Source organism: Xiphophorus maculatus, chromosome 13 (genome assembly GCF_002775205.1).
Source record: "Xiphophorus maculatus strain JP 163 A chromosome 13, X_maculatus-5.0-male, whole genome shotgun sequence".
In the NCBI taxonomy this organism is placed as follows: Eukaryota; Metazoa; Chordata; class Actinopteri; order Cyprinodontiformes; family Poeciliidae; genus Xiphophorus; species Xiphophorus maculatus.
Genome location: NC_036455.1, coordinates 26,452,704 through 26,469,991, shown reverse-complemented (window position 1 = coordinate 26,469,991; position 17,288 = coordinate 26,452,704). Strand labels below are relative to the sequence as shown.

General features: G+C 40.0%; 1 protein-coding gene across 4 annotated transcripts in view; it reads right to left on the bottom strand.

The window, feature by feature from the left end:
- Window positions 1-6,281: 6,281 nt before the first annotated feature.
- thrb (thyroid hormone receptor beta) overlaps window positions 6,282-17,288 on the bottom strand; it is a 91,338-nt gene continuing 80,331 nt past the window's right edge. Inside the window, exons 1-8 of one of the 4 annotated variants that reach the window (XM_014470796.2) lie at window positions 14,041-14,434; window positions 12,951-13,051; window positions 12,720-12,867; window positions 11,403-11,608; window positions 10,445-10,531; window positions 10,164-10,310; window positions 9,229-9,487; window positions 6,282-7,400 (exon numbers count right to left, since the gene is read on the bottom strand). In XM_014470796.2, the coding sequence (XP_014326282.1) occupies window positions 7,159-7,400; window positions 9,229-9,487; window positions 10,164-10,310; window positions 10,445-10,531; window positions 11,403-11,608; window positions 12,720-12,867; window positions 12,951-13,051; window positions 14,041-14,380 (1,530 nt within the window). In that variant the 5' untranslated portion in view covers window positions 14,381-14,434 and the 3' untranslated portion in view covers window positions 6,282-7,158. Of the gene's footprint in view, window positions 7,401-9,228; window positions 9,488-10,163; window positions 10,311-10,444; window positions 10,532-11,402; window positions 11,609-12,719; window positions 12,868-12,950; window positions 13,052-14,040; window positions 14,435-17,288 lie in introns of those variants that run through there. The other 3 variants (XM_005804486.2, XM_023344968.1, XM_023344969.1) reach the window with 3 other exon arrangements.

Below are 17,288 nucleotides of genomic sequence, written 5' to 3'. Positions count from 1 at the left end.
GATTACATTCATAAAAGAAGGAAAACTTTAGCAAAACATGCACTAATATATGTGTGCATATTAATATATGTGTGTATATGTATGTGTGTATAAATGGATTTTGAAGCGGATCAGGAAGTATGATTAAATTCAGAGTTTCTACATGTAGTACTGCTCAAGAACTACAGGAACTGTGAAAAGTAACTTGAAGTAGCTCAATAACTAAATGTCTAACTTTTTTTATGTTAACAAATTTCATTAAGCTAAGTTGTTGTTTCTCTACTCTGGCATGTGATCCAGGGCTCTTATCCACATTATCAAACTTTATTACCCTTACACGGCCAACATCAGGCTGGGAGCAGACTGGACCTTTCACTGGACTTCAGCCTTAAGTAGGACGCTGGCTGAGTGATGGATGGAGCACAGAGGAACATTTTCTGAGCACTCAGTTTGAAAAACAATCCTTATTAATTACATTGTTTGCTATGACAACAACAATGAACTGATTTAATACATTGTTAAATGTAATTTGAATCAAATATGGATTACCTGGATGTATTTAATACTTGAAGGTCTGACATTAAGATGATTAATTTCATGCAGAAAAAAACAAGAGATGGAAAAAAAAACATGCAACGACAAAACTCTTAAAACCATGTTTATTCTCACATTACTTGCAACCATCATCCATTGTGTGCATTTCAAAACCTTCCCCAGGTCCTCTGTGTTCATGTACGACCACTGGGGAGCTGATTACCAGAGGACGGTTCCAGTAAAACCAATTCATTTGCACCATCACTGCCTTTCTCTTCCAGTCAGTGTAGAACGGGTCATACAAGGAACAACACTCAATGTACAAAGGAGGGACGTCTGGGCTGACAGTGGCTACACCAGCATCCAGAGGTTTTTCTACGCTTGTGTGCAAGTGTAGCTGCTGCATTTTGTACTGACAGTGAAGTCCAGCTACAGTCCTGTGATATGGATTTTACCAAACAACTAATGCTGCTCTAACATTTTATGATTTTAGCTGCTTTGCTCAGTTCCTCTGCCATGATGTTGGGTCAGCAGGAGAGCAATCACTTTGTTAATACTACGCAAAAACAATACCATGTTCATCTTATGCCAACGTTAAAAAAAAAATCTGCATTCTGAAAATATACATCCTATTTCAACTGTACTGTAAAAAAAAAAAAAAACTTTTCTATGGTGCAAGTCTTTTGATTGGTATGTGACTGAGTAACCTTGAGAAGAACAAGTGGGGAGAGAGAACAGTGAACAGGCACCGGTTCTGTCAGCACTGACGACATTTATGTGCACCGACAATGAGAACATGTTGAAAATAAAAACGGGCTCTGGGTCTAAAACCAGAACTGAGTTTGCGTTTGGAGGAAATCATCAGTTTTGGTTTGTTCATCTGGAGTTCTGCTGTCACAAACGCAACATGAAGTTTTCCTAGAGATTCCTTTGGAAACTGAAAGCTGGACTTTCAGCTGCTTCCGTCCTCCTGACAGGGACAAGACAGCAGAGCAGGAGTGTGATATTTGGAGAAGATCAGTTGAACTATTTTGTTGTTTATGGACCCTTTGATCATTCTCAATAGACATTTTAAAAAAGGCTAAAAAAAGAGAGAGAACTTCAACCACACTGAGTTTGACCTCAGAAGAATGGCTGGGAAAGAACGAACTAACTACACACATCCTTAGAGTGTTTAGTCAGGACTGTACCAGCAGCCTTTCGTTGCTCTCAACATATTTGGTGAAGTGAGGTAACACCGACATGTTAAACCTTACTGTTGATGGATGGAATATTGAGAACTGAAGGCATTTTTATTTTTTCACAGCTAAATTAGCATTATATCATAGCATCATGGCTGCTGCTCATTTGCTTACACACAGGAAGAAACTTTTTTAAACACAATGTTTATGCATTACAGTGATATTAGAGTCCACCTGACATCTGGACTTTTAACGTGTTAACATGACGAAGACCAGATCTCTGATTTATTTATATATTAATTGATGTTGATTGATAAAAAGTGTCTTTTGTTCCCATTAGATTGATACAATAACTAGATAAGACCAGACTGGAAGCCACAGAAGAAGCTAACAGCTAACTTCCCAAGAAGTTTCAAAGTGCTTCATGAGTCTCATAATCTTTTGTAACTTGAAAAATCACAAACTCCTGGTTTCTATGGTTACTCATTTATACACCCTTCCCTTCTGCCTCCAACGTCACAATTCAACCCGGCAATATGGCCGCTCACCGGCCATATTGGATACAAACAGACGTAGTGAAAACTACGGCTGATTTAATTATCAGCTCTTCTTATGGTTTAGTGTTTAATTATTTTTATTTGTAGAATATAAATTTTTAAAACATGTTCCTTTTGTGTTTGAACACTTAAAATGAAGGGACATATATTATGGACTTGTATTGCTAATAGCATTTAGCACCAAATGCTACATCCATTGGTTTTGCATCATAACCAGACAGTATAATATGTATTTTTTCTGAAATCATGCTTATTCTCTTTCATAAGACAATTTTGAATCCACTTTGGATCTGGCAATGCACCAGTAGAACATGTTAAGAGTTGTCTGTCTTTTTTTAGTGAACTTTTATTATTTAATAAATAAATATAGTAAAGGGATCAGAAATAATAAAAGTGAGGGGAGACCTGGGGCCTTGTTTAGTTCCCTGAGTTTACTTCCTGGACGTTTTTGGTTGAAGAGGGCCACATGACATAGAATCTGTTTGTAACAAGAGGTCAGACCACAGATGGAGCCTCTACCTACAAAGTCATTATGTGCCGTGTGCACATAAAGGTGGTCAGTGCTGCTTCCCCAAAAGGCCTGACCCTGCATTTCAGGTTGGGCTACCTGAGTTTGGGCTCCGTTGCGTCCTCCTCCGTCTGATTGTCTGTGCATTTTGTTTCAACCTGTACAGTTCGCGAGGTGTGTGTGTGTGTGTGTTGGTGTGAGGTCCAGGTCTTTCTAACACTGTAGCAAGTCTATTGCTTTGATAAAAAGGCATCACTTCACAGAAATGAGAGAAAAAGTACATAATAAAACCACAAGCTGTTTTCAGGTAGAGAGGGAAGCTTAGTGAAAGCCAGACAGACGAATGAAACTCTTTCCACCGGAATAAAAACCTGATAATCTCTGAACATCAACAAAAACACAACATGCTGATTAAAATAATGACATGAAAGTGAGACGGTTCTTTTTTTTTTTCACAATCTCACCAGCCTCTTTAGTGGATGACGACCAGCTGATGATATCAGGTTTGTTTTGGACAAGTTAACATTCATTCAGCCTTCAGGTCCCACCAGCTGGCAGAGAGGCGACTCTGACCTGCGTTTTCTTAGCAAGTCATTCAATCAGCCATGACATTATGACCACTGACTAGTGGGAGTGAACCACTGACGTCCTGTTCAGTCCCACCTTGTCATGTTTATCCAGAGACTTTTACTGAAAACTTTGCTGCACCCAAACTGATTATGCAAAATTGATTAAACTCAGCTGAACATTTTGAAAGAAAGCGACGCAAAACGCGTTTTTATTCTGAGAATAAATTTGTTCAATCAAGCCCCTGTGAAAACTAGACGTATTTTGTCAGTAATTTTGCTGTATTATTAATAATACAGCAAATTCAACACCATTCCTATCCTATAGGAAATACAATCGGCCTATTTAATTTGCTTTTAGATTTTTTTCCATCGAGTCAGAAGTATTTGTGAGACCCCTGGCTAACGTGTGAAGACCCCAAAGCATGAGGACGCTTCTGACATTTCCAGGTGTCTCATAAGGGAATCCTGATAGGACTGTGGTTGTTTCTGACTCATAAGGTAGACAATTTTAAACCCTAACATATTACTGCATATTTAAGGATTTGCTTCCTCTATCACCACAGAGATTCATAATTTAAACGTTAGACCACATAAAGTCTCCCTCCTTTGCCTTTTTCATCTCTTCGTTAGCAGAAACCCAGCCTGGTTCCTCAGCTGCAGCTCAAAGTGCTGATTCAGGTGGAAAGGTGTCAGGACTTTGTGCGGTGCTGTTCGCTGGGCCCGGCGCCGTCTGACGGCGCTCAGACCACTCAGCTCAGCCATTCATGTTCCTCCATGTTTGTCAGCAGAATGGGAGAAGCCCATGAACTAGATCTGGTTTTACATTACATGGACGGCTGGGTCTGAGTGCTGCTAAACTGGACCAGAACCTGAAGCCTCCACATGTACCTCTAACTGTCATGGTTGAGTCCAGACCTTCATAATAATAGTAATAATAAACTGACCAACACTGAAAAAACACAAAATAACACCAAGTATTTGCTTTAGATTCCAGTACTGATATCTTGACACACTTGAAATTAGACAAAAATAACATTCAAGTGACTTTTCTGCAAGTCATAGCTGCTTGTTTTGAGTCATTAATTGCTAAAGTGTAAGTTCCACAAGTGGATTTTTTCACTTAAATCAGGAAAATGTCTCAGGTGGCGCTATGAGGGCAGTTGGTCTGGAGACATAAAGTCTTTATCACGATAACACATTTTGCTAACTGATAAATTGTCCCAGAAATTATCGTGATAAATGATACAACTGGTTTTATGAGACCATTTTTAAGTCATGTATTGATAATGGCATAACAACACTAAAGACCAATAAACTTTAATTTTGTAAAGAACACTTAATACTGGAACTGGAAGATATTTGAAATATGTAAAATAAGACACACCAACCAAAAACAATAAATAAAACAGAAATGGAAACCACAGACGGTCGGACCAGGAGAAAAATGGATTATTTTGTGCCTGTAAACAAAACTGGCCTTCCAAAAATATGGAAATGATCAAGCTCATTTCAATTTTTCATGCGATTGATTGATTCATTGTGGACCACAGGAAGAGTAGCTATCGTTATGGCGATGGCTGTAGGGATCCAAATAAACAAACATTGCTTAGTTGTGAAGAAAATCTGCCAGTGGAACTATAACTTTTTAAATCTATACGTGAGAAACTCCTTTATCTGGCTAAGAAGTTACTTTTAAATTAATTTTGTCTTACTTCAAGTGTGCTGTGGAGATATTTGCACTGAAAACAAGACAAAACTACTTGGTAAGATTTTGTGTTTTTGCAGTGTTTTCCTTTCCCTCTTAGAGGTTCTGACCCGGTTTCAGTCCAACTGAACATCTGATGATGTCAGAGATCATCTAGAGCGAAACGATGAGCCACTGACCCCGTTAACGGGGCGCAGCTGGTTTGGGAGGAACGGCGCGCTGACACAGTCATAATGTTATGGCTGATTGGTGGAGGTGTCAGGAGTCCTGTATATGACATTATGTTTGTGTTATAGTGTACATGTGTGTCACTGCATGCCAAGCTGCGATTCAGAAATGTAAAATAAGAACTCAGTTCATTTCACCATCATAGCACCATGACATCACTGCTTCAGCTTACAGTGTTGTGATTACAGAGAGCTGGAAACGAAGAGGAGACAATACTGACATGATTGGATGAGAGCCCCGATCACCATGGCTGAGATCTTCACTGAAACATGACTCGCTCTCTGTCCCCGTCACGTTTTACAAGATATTAAATATGATCATATTCACCATCTTAACATCTAAGAAATGATTTCAATGTGTGAGGGGAGGGAGGGGGAAGGGTTAGGGGTCACGCACTTTATTTTGGCACAAAATCAGATTCCCTATGATGAGCAGTGATTGTGGTTCTGGCCAGCAGTGAGGTCGTGTTCGTTATTCCTGACCAGCCTGTGGGGCTGAGGAGCAGTTTAACACAGCAGCGTTCCCTCAGCTGTCGGCTCAGTCTGAATCTCCCATTTGATCAGCTTGTTTCAGTTTAGTCTGACTTCAGGGGCGATTCTAATTTTTGCAACAAAATTAAAAAATTCTAATTTTGCATTTTTTGCTGTGGGGATCTGCTAAGAAGTTATGAGTACTCAGTATCTTCCCTGAAATAGAGAGCTAGCACCTTAGTTTGATTCGTTTCCCCAGCTGTTATAGATTGTCACAAAGTGTTTTAAGCGTCTAGTTAGAGTATTTCTGTGTTACAAAAATATAGTTCTGCAAAAATCTAACCAAATTGAAAAAAACAAATCATGCTTTATACATTCTGTTCTAAATGACGTTGCACATTGTTCAGCTTTTCTCACTGCATGGAGCCTCATCTGAGGATAAGTGTGATATTCCAGAGAAACATTTCAGGCTATTAAGACGAACAAAAAAACAATTTTCATTTAAAACATTGTAGCAAAAATATTTCCTACTGCTGCAAAAGTAATCTGGTATATTACGACGATGTTGTTTGTTTTTATTTAGATTGCGACTTTAAATAAGAACTAGACGAAATGTACGAGTTGCTAATTGTGCAGAACAGAACATTTGGTTCTGCTTACTATAGAATAACAGCAGCAGCTGACTGACAGACGTCTTTCATGTTTACCAGCTACTTTATTGTGTTTTGTCTGTTTTTCTAGTAAGAGTGAGAAAAGTGCAGCAGACTTCTTTCAGCCAGCTGCCTCACAGTGTGCAGCAGAACAGTGGGGGTTGTGCAGCTCATTCGCAGCGGCTGCCTGCTTCCAAAGTTCAGATTTTTCCGAGAGCTTCTGAACGCAGCTTTATTTGATATGAGCAGCTGGTTTACGGAGTGAGTCAGGAGACAGTGGGATTCCTCAGGACAAAGTGAACGAACCAGAAACCAAATGGAGAATCATCAGAGCTGCTCCGATTCTCTGCATCAGGTCAACTTTCACTGAGTTTCTGTAGAACATGAAGGAAAAAAAAAACAATATCTCCATAGTTTCTAACGTTCAAACAGCTGTTAAGAAGATCACCATTATGCCAACTGTACAATTGTCAAAAACGAAAAAAAAACTAGAGTCAAATTGGAGGTGAGAGGTTATATGCACAAAAATAACGACAAACCAGGAAAAGAAATAAAGGCTATTCACATGTACCCGCAATGTGAGGAATGGTTTCATCCAAAACTAGACCAGGGAGCTAGTCCTAAACTATGGAATGAAGTGACACTCAGTAGTGCTATCAGAGAGTTCGGGGAGACGGGCCTCCGGCTGGTACCGCCCCCGAGACCACCAGGGCGCCCAGGCTTTGGACAACGCATGTACACACAGTCCATACACACTCATACACTGCCGTCCGTTGGTCAGTCCTCGAAGACCTCCAGGAAGAGCGGAGGGAACAGCTCGGTGGGACACTCCACTTTCATGTGGAGGAAGCGGCTGGCGTGGCAGGCGCCGATCATGCGAAGGTCCGTCACCTTCATCAGCAGCTTGGGCCAGAAGTGCGCCACCTTGTGCTTGCGGTAGTTGATGTAATGTTCGAAGGCCAGCAGGAACTCTTCTTGGCAGCGCTCGATTCGTTCCACGCTGGTCAGGCCTGGACGATCTGGGCACACAACCACAGTTACTATGACAACCAGGAGGCGGCAGAGAATCCTAAACGAGTTTGCTGCAGTTAAAGGAGCAGCTAATTTTCTTTTTATGTGAACAGGAGGCAGATGTCATAAGTTAATGCTTCCTTCTGCTCCTTTTCAGTCATCATTTATTTTAGTTGTCACATGAACTGTTTATATTTATTATTGAGTGAATAAAGCAAAAATAATTAAAAAAAAGAAATGAAAATAAAATGTGATCATAAAGTAGGGGTGGGTGATACACACTGAAAGTTTTTTCACAATATTTTTTTGGTGTTGTGATTATTTTAAAGGTGACTTTTTTTTAGATAGCTGTATGACTCAGCAATGATAGACTAACGAGCACACACACTGCTCCTGAAGAACATTCCCATGGTAACCAGGTTCTTTAAGACACCAGTCACATAAAGAAGAGTGATTTATGTTAGTGAAATGCACACAGCAACAGTATTTATAGTCAGATTTCCAAATTCATTTGTTGATACACTTTCATTGAACAAACAGTGAAAACAAATAGTAAAAATAACAATCCTGACAGTTTTATGGGTTTTAAAATATGATTAATTAAAATTTATTATGCCAATAAATCAAAATCTTATCAGGAAAATGCATTTATCACAATAAACAGCCACCCCAGCAGAAAGTAACTTTTAAACTGGTATAAATATTAGCAGGAGTTTTGTTCATGTTCTGATGGCTGGATGAGGATGATGTTGTGAATTGTTAAACTGAACTCGTTTATTCTCTTCAGGTTCTGTCTCTCTGTCTCACACACTCTAACCAGGCGTCTAATTTAACTTCCTGTTCCACGGCGTCTCTTGAAAGCTGAACCAGAGATGAAAGATGTGTGATGCTAAGCGCTAACAATTGCCTTTTCTTTTTATATTTTTGCGAAACTATTTACAGATGTTTTGTATGATTTGGTCCTGCTCTGTAAACAGTTCATCTTAACTTGAATGACCAACATGGAATTCTTCTTTTGCACTTTGACCTCTCCTCAGGACATGATTTGATTTGTATTAAGAGTTTTGAGAAGGTACTTGAAAATGTTCTTTGCACATTTTCAAATAGCATTGAAAATGTGCAAATCCTTTTCTTCCCAAGATCCATGTTTAGATTCCTTCTTTCTTGGGAAGGTTATGTGCAGCAATTCCAGCTGTTTTGTAGGACCATATTAGGGCAAAAATGAAACATAAAACATTTGCAATTTTGTTTGCGACTTTTTGAAAAAGGTGATTTTATGCCAGGCGGTGTCCTGTAGGCACTGATTAAAAGTTGTTTTCCTTAATCAACATGAGAAATGATTTTTACACTAATATGCTAATTCCATGTTACAGTATTTTACTGCCATTGATTGCTTCTAATACTTGCTGCTGTCTTTATGTGGGAAGTATTAAGCAACATTAAATGATAATAAAAAATGGAAGCTGTGATGTGTTTCATATTAAAACTAGAAATGCTTCCAGTGAGCAGAACAGAAGGGTAGCTTGGCCCCACCTCCGTTCTGCATGAGAAGTATTGATCTTCATTGAGGAGCACACAGACCCAAGCTAGCTGGACAAAGCTCCTCACACTGATTATGTTAATTAATTGATTGTTTAATATGGATTTCATGTCAAAGCCAAGTATTCACTAAATCTGTGCCTCAACAGGGGATGGAGTAAAGTCAGTGTTTGTGGACGGAGCACGCACCAAACAATCTGCCGGTTTAAAGTTTAACGACTAATATAAAAACATCTATAAAGTGGTCAAGAATAAAAACAGGAGAGGAGCAGAGCAGTGGGTTTTCATCCGGCTTACCGGATGACAGAAGGATTACAGCCTGCAGGAGAGCCACCTCAGAGTCGTCCAGGTTGAAGGAGGCCAACGACACGCCCAGATCAAAGATGGCGTCCGACACCACGCCCAGTCCTCCGTTTTTCAGCTGACCTCGAGTCACTGCCATTTCCCCGTTGAGCGTGAGGGTTTCGCTGTCCGGGTCGTAGCGTACGGCCGCTCGCAGCGACATGATCTCCATGCAGCAACCTTTCAGCAGGATGATCTGGTCTTCACAAGGCAGCTGGGAACGTCGGGACACACACAGACCACGGAATGTTAATGACCGTCAGAGAGTGGAATCACACAGAGGAAGAAAAACTCAACACTGACGACAGACAAGTAACTCAACACTAGCAATGTTAATGGTGGCATGATGCTAACAGCATTAGCATTAGTGTTATCTACTAAGCATGGAATAACTTAAGACAGCCAAAGTCTAAAGTTTTATAATTTGCTTTAGAATGCAAATTACAATGAATATTAATACCAGTCGTCATATTAAATATGTAATTTAATTTAAGCTTTCAAGATTACATGATTTCTTTCCAATAACTTCAACAATATTTACTTATTATTATTATGCCATATTATGTGTTGTACCCCTTTTATTCCTTGTTTATTCATATATTTTGAATTATATTTTATTATCTTTAGAGAAAATTATATTTAAAAAAAATCCTATTTGACAAGACAAAATATTTATTCTTTCATAATTATAGAAACATAAATAATACACTTCTTGGTGCTTACTTAGGAAAAACACAACAGATTTGCAGGTAAATCTAAAATAATATTCTTTAGTTACACAACATTGACACTGAGAAAAGTGTCCAAATTATTTCCAGCTTTTTCTTGGTGCTGTTAATGTTTTGGATCAGTTTTTTGCCGGCAGCAGAACTCTTGCCTCTGACACCTACCTCACAGAACATTGGCAGTTTTTTGGCAAAGTCCACCACTCGGGTTATGGCAGGGGTGATAATTTTTGTAAACTGACTGAAGGCTTCAATATCCACTTTGTTTTCCTCCGCTGCATTGACCATGGAGGCTTGACCACAATCCTCAGGCTAGAGGACAGAGAACAAGGAAGTTTACATATTTTATGATTTGTGTTTTATTAAAATAACATTCATGTGTCGATGTTGGGAAACTAGTTTGGGGCCCTGTTATGATTTTATTGGTTATAGCTGCAGGTTCTTACCTTAGTGTCCTTCACCCCTGCTGCACTCTGGTCAGAAGTATAGAATAAATTACATGTTATTTCATTAAGAAGCATTGCTTCCTCGACCTGTTGGATGATCAACAGGAATCGTGAAGTTTCAATGAAGAACCCGTGTCAAGTCAACTAAGAAGAAAACAAGTTAAACTGAAGACAGATGAAAGGTGAGCAGACAGAAAACAGGCGCAGAGATGAAGGAGTTCCAGCTGAGTTTCTGTGGCGGGATTAAAACACGGAAGTTTCCTTTAAACAGCCGCATGCTAATTTTAACAAGAGTCACTAATATGACTGTTACTGGGCTAATTTTACACAATCGTGGTTTTAACCATGAGAGACATGAGAGTATACAGATAAGAATATTCAAATTGAGAACAAAAACATAACAGGGCTGAAAATATACATGCTACAAAAACGCAGTTGGAATCCTGCCACAGAAACTCAAGATGAAATTCCCAGCAGACAAACTTAATCTGAACAGAATTATTAGATTAAACAGAAAAAAAGCAAATTTGTTAAACAAACAAAACAGCAAAAACAGCTCTGAAGCATAAAATCAGAAGCCGCTGAAGAGAGAGAAAAAAACAACAACAGCAAAAGAGAACTTTGAAAGTAAAATTGAGTGATTAGTAGCAGCAGTTAAAGGTTGTTGCTTAGAGACAGACAACATGACAAAAGTAAGATGTTCCATTTTAAATAAGTGCTGCTGCGTTCAGGAACACTGTTCTCCTTCGTCCAGCTAACTCTCCTCACCTCCTCTACAAGGAGATACAAAAACAACACATGGACATATTAACACAGGGAGCAGTGGAACAGTGGCTGTGGAGGCAGAGGGGGAACAGGGCTGTGATGGGGCTGGGGGCTCAGATGAGGCAGAGTAAATCAATGCAATGATGGCTGTGGTGAGGAAGAGGAGGGGCGTGGGGGCGGGGGGACATCTCACCAGGAATTTCCTCTTCTGCTTCCAGTGGCTGCCCTGAGCGTTGGTGGACATGTGGGCCTCCGTCACCAGGCGGATGAGCTCCCACTCCTCCTGGGTGGGCTCCAGTCGGTCCCACGCCGTCTTCTGCAGCTCCTCCTTCCGCCGGCGCTCCCGGTTCTCCTCGATCAGCTTCCGCTTGGCCAGCCTCTTGCTGTCGTCCAGAACCACTGGAGCCGAGTGCAGCGGCGGAGAGTGGGGATGATGAGAGCAGACAGGAAGAGGAGGAGGAGAAGGGGGGGCAGAGGGGAGTGACTCAGCTGGCTACAAATCAGCACACAACCTAAAGCTTACACACACTCTGCATTCACAACCAGCAAATGTTTTATTATTACAGATGAATTATGAGACTTGTTAGTTTGTCTCTGAAATGAATAAATATTATGGACAGATATAACTTAAGCTGAATTTCCTATGTTTATTTTCGATCTAATGAACAGCAGAGAACTGGAAATATAATTTCATAATGATTTTTTTCTTTTTACTAATAATTAATAATTTTACTTTTTTCAGTTTTTCTAACTGCATAGATTATAATTAGGTTTCATGTTAAGGGTTGTGTTTGTTAGTTACATTACATTAATTGTGAATTAGAGCTCTGTAATTTTTAATTTTTTTAAATTAAATAATCAATAATTTAGAATAATTCTTCTAAATGAGCTAATATTTTGTTAAAAGTTTTCATTTTGTAATTTATTCTAATCCTAAATGTCATGTTTCATTTGCTGTAAGCAGAATAAAAAAAAAAAAATTAACAGAAATAACTTAAACATTGTTTCTTAAAAGTTTTTTTTTGCATTCAGGAGGAAAATATTCACCATGCTGAATAGCTTTGTTTTATTTGTATGGAAAATGCATCAGAAATACGAAGTGTTGAATGCAGTTTTGGTTTATAATAACATTATGGTGCAGTGAAACATTTTTTTTATTAAAAACATCCAGTGTGTGTAAATGACGTCACATGTCCAGTTTGTGCAGATTATTTGAAACAAAGGTTTTAGTGTACAGATTATCAGACATCCCCCGGGTTTTAAAAGGATTTAAGATGAATAGGTTAAGAAACTATTAACACGCGCACACACACGCACACGCGCACACACACACACCCACGCGCACACACACACACACACACACACACACACACACACACACACACACACACACACACACACACACGCACACACACACACACACACACACACACACACACACACGCACACACACACACACACACACACACACATTAAGACAAACAAAAACAATAGGAGTTAATGTACTCACAGTCTGTTGCCATTCCTACCGCTATGCACTTCTTGAAGCGACATTCTTGGCACTGGTTCCTCGTCACCTTGTCGATGACACACTTCCCTTCGTACTTGCAGGCGTAGGTCGGGTTCAGGTTCTTCTGAATGGTTCTCCTGAAGAACCCCTGCAAAGGAAGCGGCTGCATGATCAAGGCTGATCAGCGATAGCTACGGCTGCGTAACACAACCAGAAGGCCCGTCACGATACCTTGCAGCCTTCGCATGTGATGCAGCGGTAGTGGTAGCCTGTGGCTTTGTCCCCGCATACTACACACAGCTCATCCTTGTCCAGGTAGCTCGGTATGTAACCTGCAGGCAGAAACACAGAACAGGGACACACTTTATTGTGGTTGTATTTAAAGCACAGAATATCTAACAGTTACTCATGAAGCTCCTGTTTCTCAGATCCAGTAGAGCTGATCTGATGCTGAGCACAACAAGTGATGCTAAGGAACTGCTGCCATGTTTTAAACATCTACATTTATTCACTTACAATAGTTCTTTGTCAGGAATGCAGAATTAAATGCCTAGGCAATTTGATAATTTGATAAAGGCAGTGAAATGCAAAAGTTTCTCTATTCTTAAACAGAATCCAGACTGGTGTAGAAATCTGGTTTTTGTTTGAGGTTTTAACTTGATTAATTTGCTTTTGTCTGATTTATAATTACAAAAGTGGAACAAATGTAAAGACATCAATATGAAACTACTTTAAATCACACACACGAACCCCCCGCCCCCCACACACACACTATTGTCAGTTTCTACTACGTGTGAATAACATATCATGTTAAATGTGTTATGTAGAATCCCAGCCCCAGATTAGTTTTTTCCTTCCAAAGTAATCTTCCAGCTAACTTCGTTAACATCTTGCTCTGGCCCTAATGAGATCAGAGCTTGGAGCTGGTCAGTCTTCAGGATCGGAGGTGCACAAACTGATCAATATCTATTTAGGGCTTTATTAAAAGACAAAAAAAAAAGAAATAATGAATCGAACATCAGCCTTCTGTTGCCTCGGCATCAATCAATACAGAACCTAAACTCGCCTCAGTCAAACCCTCTGGAGCCGCCTTCCACTGCGGGATGCCAGGAGTTGTGGCTTCATGCTGATCACACTTAATTTAAAAAAGCCGCACAGAATCGATTCATAAATCACTACAGAGTCAACACTAATAATCACACAGATCTAATCAAACTAGCTCCTGGAGGCTGGATTAATCAATGTAACGTATGGATTTGGACATGCAGCAGTCGACTCCACTCATACAAATCATTTTGACCCAGAGGTCCAAATGCCATACCTTTTCTGTGGGCCCCTTGCATCCACTGCAGATGTGAATAATCAGGTTTAATCTCAGGAAAATACTCAGGCTGATGGTGGAAGTGGCTGAGAGGAACCTCCATGTTGCAGAACTCGTTCTTAAAGGAGGAAGGGCCGGCAGCGTAGGAGCAGGAGTAGTGCTGGCCGGGGGGCCAGGCCTGCTCCATGCAGGGCGGGTGATGCAGGGGCTGGGTCTCGTAGTGTCCGTAACCGGCCCCATCCCCGGGGTACATGCAATGCTCCCCGCCACCCTGAACGGCGTAACCCCCGACCCCAGAGTGGGGCATCTCGTACATGTCCGGTATGCAGTAGTTCATCATGAAGAGCCACAGAGCACCATAAACTAACCTCAGATCTCTTCTCTGGAGTTAAAAAACAGGCAGGATCAACCAATCAAGCTAAATAAATGAAATATCCATCCTCAAACTCCCAAAAAAACAAAAAAAAAAACCAAGAAAAAAACCCAACTTCATCAAGTTGCACCAAAGAAGAACAAACATTTGATCCAGCAAATCCACGGAGCGCAGACTACACCTAGCAACTGCCCCACCCGCCACCACCCGGCCGAATTGGGAAGCAGAGATTTATGACGACGTAGGGCACTAATCTCACACTCCGCAAATCCTTGATGTGCCACTTCCACTGGCAATGTCACAGATTAGGATCTTTGTGTGCCGCACCTACAGTAAGCAATTAGCCAGAAGATCCAGAGTGGAAAGAAGCTCCAGACACACACAAGATGATGTGATGAAGAGGAAGAAGCATCTTCACCCAAACAGCTATTCCAGCTGAAGCATGACTTTACAGACCTCACACTTCTGTTACCTCTAAGACTCCCCAACTCCCTCAATGTGGTTCTAGCAGCTTGGCTTTTAGATATATTTATTGAGAAAGCACAACCAATTAAAGTGTACAATCAGCATACAATATCATTTCACTTTTGATTGAGAAACAAGCTACAAAAATAAACTCACCCACTCTGTCCATGCAACAATACATACAGTAAAAATGATATTTAGCATTTCACTTGACACAGAGATTTATAAGGTCAAATTATGAGGAAAAAATTACTATAATAAAATCATTAAAAGATTTGAAACAAGGCAGCTAATTTTGATCACTTTCATGGGGACAATATCCACCCATCCATCCATCCATCCATCCATCCATCCATCCATCCATCCATCCATCCATCCATCCATCCATCCATCCATCCATCCATCCACCCACCCACCCACCCACCCATCCATCCATCCATCCATCCATCCATCCATCCATCCATCCATCCATCCATCCATCCATCCATCCATCCATCCTTTTTACTGTCTATTACTAATTATTAGCACATGAGTAACATGATGAGGTCATGGTCCATTTCAGATAATATGCTTAGTCTGTACTCAGCCATATTGATCAGGCTCCCTGTTCAGTAATGAGGGGATAAGCTTTAATGCGATCAAGTCTTTTTATTGAGATTCTGAGGCAGAAACATGAGGTTGCAGGAAGCAGAACACACTGAGCAACACACACTGATCTGTCATATTTACTTCAGCAGCTGATGTTCAGATGATTGACATAACCTCAGTGATTCCAAAGCTGAGCACAAGAAAACATTTGAGCTAAGAATGACAACCAGATCCAGACTGGGAGTCCCAGTCTGGATCCTCCAGCAGTTGCTGGTTCTGATGAAGCAGTTGAGACGCGTTCAGGCACCATCCTGTATCAGACAGAGGTGGAGTGAGCTGACTGTATATGGGCAGAAAGTGTTTCAAATGCAGGCTGTTGTTTTATGATGACCACAGCAGCAAAAACATTTTCTCATAAAATCACAAAATGTTCTGTGAAGAGGTTTTTAGCACAATGAGTCTGTGAGGTTTGGACTGTTTCTAACTGCAGCAATTATGTGACAAAGTTTATGAAATGTACCTTTAGATCACTGCTAATAGAGACTTATTTAGCTGTTCCTAACTCAGACAGGTTATAGCACAGTAAACATGAACCTGCTCCAGTTTGCTAAAATGTGCTCTGTACTAAAGTTTGAAATAGTTACAGTTCAAAACCTGCTGGAGTTTCGTCTGCCTCCGACACAACGCTTCCTCTCTTTGACTAATGATTCTCTATGTTTTTCTTTTTCTTACCACTCTTATTAAGCTAACACTGTTTTAAAACTACAGTAGTGAGACTGTTTGCAGCTGTTGCATCCAGAGTACCTGAGCAGGTGGCCTGACTAACCAGGAAATGCTAGCTGTGCTCCTACTACTGAAAGGTCAAATATTCTACCAACCACAATTACTCAGGGTCTGCTGCTAGATTTAGTGTTTCTTTTATATTTCTTTGCTACAAAAGAAATGTCAAAATCAACATGAAACTAAATTTTATTGGGAGTTTTGTTATCAATATGGTAAATGAATTTCTGCAGCAGCGATAATAGCGGCATCTCCTTCCTTTTCCACATAAATACTGGACAATGATGATATTTTTCTTCAGGTTTTCTCGCTGAGAGAATCTCCCTCCAGCTGCTGTCCAGCAATAACAATTTTTAAAGCAACCTGAAGATGAAGCTCTGATAAGAAAACTATTTATTTCAGTTCAGTTAAATAAAGATCTCAATTCTTTTTGCTGGTTAGAGATAAGATGATTTAGTTTGAAGAAACAAGCCTCCTGTATTTTTGTGTTTCTTAGAGAATCAAGGGAAATAATAATAAAATAAACAATATTTATTAGAGGAATACAAGATAAATGCCATTTATAGTCCCATTCAGCTGAAATTCAGGTTGATTATTGATTAAAGTTTAAGATTAAGACTAGGTTGTTGTGTGCGCGCTCACGTCCCTCTTGAAAATGAGACCTACATCTCGCTGTGGTTTTACTTGGTCAAATGAAGAAAATAATAAAAACTGACCAACACAGCCACTCAGTGTTAACCTGGGAATCTGAGGCAGGACTACATAAAAACTGTTTCATGTATAGAACAGCACAGATCTCTGTAAACTTGCCACATCTAACAAGAAAAGCACTAATAATTCTTGTTCCAATAAACAAACAAACTATTATACTTTGAGAGACACTTTAATTCCCAGCTAGATTATGATCAGCACAGGCGCTGATAATCCAGTAATGCAGCTTAAACCTTGAGACAAAAAGCCTGACAAAGTGATTATGGGTCCAGATATAATATGACGCTTAAAGTGTCTTAAATTAACTTAAACGTTGACTTGTGTTGAAGTA